General features: G+C 42.6%; 1 protein-coding gene across 1 annotated transcript in view; it reads right to left on the bottom strand.

Annotated features, from left to right (window-relative positions):
• LOC107693011 (trafficking protein particle complex subunit 10-like) overlaps nucleotides 1-5,091 on the bottom strand; it is a 17,572-nt gene that overhangs the window by 3,027 nt on the left and 9,454 nt on the right. Inside the window, exons 5-9 of the mRNA XM_016492254.1 lie at nucleotides 4,239-4,486; nucleotides 2,097-2,243; nucleotides 1,891-2,005; nucleotides 858-934; nucleotides 674-766 (exon numbers count right to left, since the gene is read on the bottom strand). Of these exons, the coding sequence (XP_016347740.1) occupies nucleotides 674-766; nucleotides 858-934; nucleotides 1,891-2,005; nucleotides 2,097-2,243; nucleotides 4,239-4,486 (680 nt within the window). The remainder of the gene's footprint in view (nucleotides 1-673; nucleotides 767-857; nucleotides 935-1,890; nucleotides 2,006-2,096; nucleotides 2,244-4,238; nucleotides 4,487-5,091) is intronic.

Below are 5,091 nucleotides of genomic sequence, written 5' to 3'. Positions count from 1 at the left end.
CACACACACACACACACGCACGCACGCACACACACACACACACAGACACACACAGACACACACACACACAGACGCATGCACACGCACACACACACACACACACACACACACACAGACGCACAGACACACACACACGCACAGACACACGCACGCGCACACGCACAGACACACACACACAATTGTGACCCTGGAGCACAAAAGTCATAAGTAGCACAGGTATATTTGTAGCAATAGCCAACAATACATTGTATGGGTCAAAATAATAAATTTTTCTTTTATGCCAAAAATCATTAGGATATTAAGTAAAGATCATGTTCCATGAAGATATTTTGTAAATCTCCTACTGTAAATATATCAAAACTTAATTTTTGATTAGTAATATGCATTGCTAAGAACTTCATTTTGACAACTTTAAAGATGATTTTCTCAATATTTAGATTTTTTTGCACCCTCAGATTCCAGATTTTCAAATAGTTGTATCTCAGCCAAATATTGTGCTATCCTAACAAACCATACATCAATGGAGAGCTTATTTATTCAGCTTTCAGATGATGTATACATCTCAATTTCAAAAAATTGACCCTTATGACTGGTTTTGTGCTTCAGGGTCACATTTAATCGACACAAATACACTCTGAGTCACACGTGTTTCTGTGATGTTAAATCGTGCTCACATGTAGAACTCGGCCAGACTCTTCCCCACCAGCCGAGCAGAACGCAGCCGCCCGATCGCCTTATACATCTCCATAGCGGCGTGAGACAGCTCCTGATCAGACGCACAAACCACGAGCAAAAATAAACCCAGTAATCACAGCACTAAAATAAACACTCACAGACCACAGAAACCGAACACTCACCAGATAGTGTTTCTCGAAGGCCTCCACAGACGACAACGCCTCCTTCAGCTTCTTATACGGACTCTGAGGACTGTTCACTGAGACACGGAGATTACAAACACATTACAGACTCGCTTTAACCACTGAAACACAATCAACACACATCTGTGAGCTGCTCATCAATCTCCTCATTAGTGATGAGTCTTATTTATATATACACTACCAGTCAAATGCTTAGAATAGTTATGAGTTTTAATGTTCTCGAAAGTCTCTTCTGCTCATTAAGGCTGCATTTATTTGACCAATAATACTTGAAAAATTATGAAATATTATTATAATTTAAAACAGCTGTTATCTATGTGAATATCTGTTAAACTGTAATTTATTTCTGTGATCAAAGCTGTATTTTCAGCATCATTACTCCAGTCTTCAGCGTCACATGATCTTCAGAAATCATTCTAATATGCTGATTTGCTGCTCAAGAAACATTTCTGATTATTATCAATGTTGAAAACAGTTGTGCTGCCCAATAGTTTGGTGGAAACTGTGAGACATTTTATTTTTCAGGATTCACAGATGAATAGAAAAGTTCAAAAGAACAGCTTTTATTTGAAATAGAAATCTTTTGTGACATTATAAAAACATGTCATTACTGTCACTTTTGATCAATTTAATGCAGCCTTGATGAATATGTTGTGCATCACAGTTTCCACAAAAATATGATTATGAAATGATTTCTTAAGATCATGACACTGAAGACTGGAGTAATGATGCTGAAAATACAGCTTTGATCACAGAAATAAATTACAGTTTAACAGATATTCACATAGAAAACAGCTGTTTTACATTGTAATTATATTTCACAATTTTTACTGTATTTTTGATCATATAAATGCAGCCTCGATGAGCAGAAGAGACTTCTTGTGTGTGTTCAAATATATTTATATTACACATATGTGTGTGTATGTATATAACAGTTGATAAATTTGAGTAGTATCAAACACCTCATACAATAAGGATAATGGAAAATTATGCGTTATTTCATCATAATTACCCGTTTCGGGTCTCTCTGCTCCCAGACCAGCCAGCAGGTCGACGGTCTTGTTCAGGTCCTCAGAGTTCGGGCCGTTCTCGGACACCAGACCACACAGATCACCCAGACACCTCAGCTGCCAATAAAATCACACATGAATGAAGAAATAAGCCCAAACGGGCCACTGTCACATGCCTTCGAGTGTGTTAGCCATGTGTGATCCGTACCTTCTCCGTGGCGTAGGTCCACAGGCCCACGGTGTGGGAGGTGTTGGCCTCCAGTTGGCTGCGGTCGCAGCAGCCCTCTATCCGGTGCAGGACCTCCAGACAGCTGAGAAACACCCAGCATTCCAGAGCACCGCTCACCACAGACACCTGCAGCACACACATGCATCAGAGTCGCCTGAAATACACCTCAAACACGGCCCAAAAATGGCTGAAATACGCCGCAGACATGTCTGAAACACACCTGAAATACGCCCCAAACACGGCCCAAAACCGCCCCAGACATGTCTGAAATATGCCCCAAACATATCTGAAACACACCTGAAATATGCCCCAAACATGTCTGAAACATGCCCCAAACACGGCCCAAAAATGTCTGAAATATGCCCTAGACATGTCTGAAACAGACCTGAAATATGCCTCAAACACGTCTGAAACACGGCCCAAAAACGCCCCAAACATGGCTGAAATATGCGCCAGAGATGTCTGAAACACACCTGAAACACGCCACAAACACAGGGCAGGCCCCAAACATCTGAAACACGCCCCAAATATCTGAAACATGCCCCAAAACACACCCAAATGTCTGAAACACGCCCCAAAACACCTGAATCAGGCCCCAAATGTCTAAAACATGTCCCAAAACACCTGAAACGCCCCAAAACATGCCCAAATGTCTGAAACACGCCCCAAAAACACCTGAAACACGTCCCAAAACACGTGAATCAGGCCCCAAATGTCTAAAACATGTCACAAAACACCTGAAACACGCCCCAAACGTCTGAAACACGCCCCAAAAACGTCTGAAACATGCCCCAAAAATGGCTGAAACACGCCCAAAGACGTCTGATACACTGCCCAAACACATCTGAAACATGCCCCAAAAACACCTGAAACACTGCCCAAACACATCTGAAACATGCCCCAAAAATGGCTGAAGCACGCCCCAAAAACGGCTGTAACACTGCCCAAACAAATCTGAAACACGCCCCAAAAATGGCTGAAGCACGCCCCAAAAACGGCTGAAACATGCCCCAAAAACAGCTGAAACACTGCCCAAACACATCTGAAACAGGCCCCAAAAACAGCTGAAACACTGCCCAAACAAATCTGAAACACGCCCCAAAAACACCTGAAACGAAGCCCAAACACATCTGAAACACGCTCCAAAAACACCTGAAACACTGCCCAAACACATCTGAAACATGCCCCAAAAATGGCTGAAGCACGCCCCAAAAACGGCTGTAACACTGCCCAAACAAATCTGAAACGCCCCAAAAATGGCTGAAGCATGCCCCAAAAACGGCTGAAACACTGCCCAAGCACATCTGAAACAGGCCCCAAAAACAGCTGAAACACTGCCCAAACAAATCTGAAACACGCCCCAAAAATGGCTGAAGCACGCCCCAAAAACAGCTGTAACACTGCCCAAACCCATCTGAAACAGGCCCCAAAAACAGCTGAAACACTGCCCAAACAAATTTGAAACACGCCCCAAAAACGGCTGAAACACTGCCCAAACACATCTGAAACAGACCCAAAAACAGCTGAAACACTGCCCAAACAAATCTGAAACACGCCCCAAAAACACCTGAAACAAAGCCCAAACACATCTGAAACATGCCCCAAAAACACCTGAAACACTGCCCAAACACATCTGAAACATGCCCCAAAAACACCTGAAACAAAGCCCAAACACATCTGAAACATGCCCCAAAAACACCTGAAACACTGCCCAAACACATCTGAAACATGCCCCAAAAACACCTGAAACAAAGCCCAAACACATCTGAAACATGCCCCAAAAATGGCTGAAGCACGCCCCAAAAACGGCTGTAACACTGCCCAAGCAAATCTGAAACACGTCCCAAAACACCTGAAACATGGCCCAAAAACGACTGAAACACGCCCCAAAAACGGCTGAAACACTGCCCAAACAAATCTGAAACAGACCCCAAAACACCTGAAACACGCCCCAAAAACGACTGAAACACGCCCCAAAAAAAGTCTGAAACACTGCCCAAACATCTGAAACACACCCCAAAACATCTGAAACACACCCCAAAACACCTGAAACACTTCCCAAAAACACCTGAAACATGCCCCACAGCTAGCACCGTGTCAACGGCGGTAAAACACACACACCTCCAGCAGCCGCAGCTCTTGCACGCAGTTGTGCAGCAGCTCGAGCGCGCGAGCCGTCACCTCCCAGGGTCTCTGCAGGAAGATGAGCAGGGTACACTGGCGGGAGAACAGGTAGCTGCGCAGGTCCAGCAGACTGGCCTCTCCTCTCTGGATCAGGTCACGCTTCTCCATGTCGATGGGCCGCCGCAGCAGCAGCCCGTTCCAGCTGCGCACCGGCTGACAGAACGAGCCCAGCCAGTTAGCTCCGTCTGAACACCAGCAAAACACACACAACCAGAGTCAAACCTGCTCAGATACATTATCTGAATAAATTATCTCCATTTACTTTCTTAATTTCTCTACTGTGAGCATTTCATGGGTACACGTTATTCCAGTGATTTCCTATTAAAAAGCATTTTAGCATATTTGTATAATTTTAGGTATATTTTAAATAATGCATTGAACTATATTTTAATATAGATATAAAATATATATAAATATTGTATAAAATAAATATTATACTATACATAAATATTGTATAAAATATAAATATTGTATAAAAAATATAAGCGAGTATACAAAACATAAAAATATATTGTTCACTAAGCAATATCATGGCTTAACATAATCCAATTAAAGTTTTCTCAAACATGGGTTGCAGCTCTTCATTCTGAACTCTCAAAGTGCATTAGATAGAATAACGTAACTTTAAAATGTACCAAATTTTCATTTTTTTCCAATTCTTTTCAATTTACGATGGTAAAATGGCTGTTTTTGAAGTAATTGTTTGTAGAGAGAGACGCGCAGACGCAGCACGCAGGTACACACAACTGTCATCTCTCTCTCTCTCTCTCTCTCTCTCTCTCTCTCTCGA

This window comes from Sinocyclocheilus anshuiensis, unplaced genomic scaffold, assembly GCF_001515605.1.
Source record: "Sinocyclocheilus anshuiensis isolate Anshui unplaced genomic scaffold, SAMN03320099.WGS_v1.1 scaffold1200, whole genome shotgun sequence".
Lineage (NCBI taxonomy): Eukaryota > Metazoa > Chordata > Actinopteri > Cypriniformes > Cyprinidae > Sinocyclocheilus > Sinocyclocheilus anshuiensis.
The sequence above is the reverse complement of the archived record's forward strand: the minus strand, read 5'-3'. Positions and strand labels throughout refer to the sequence as shown.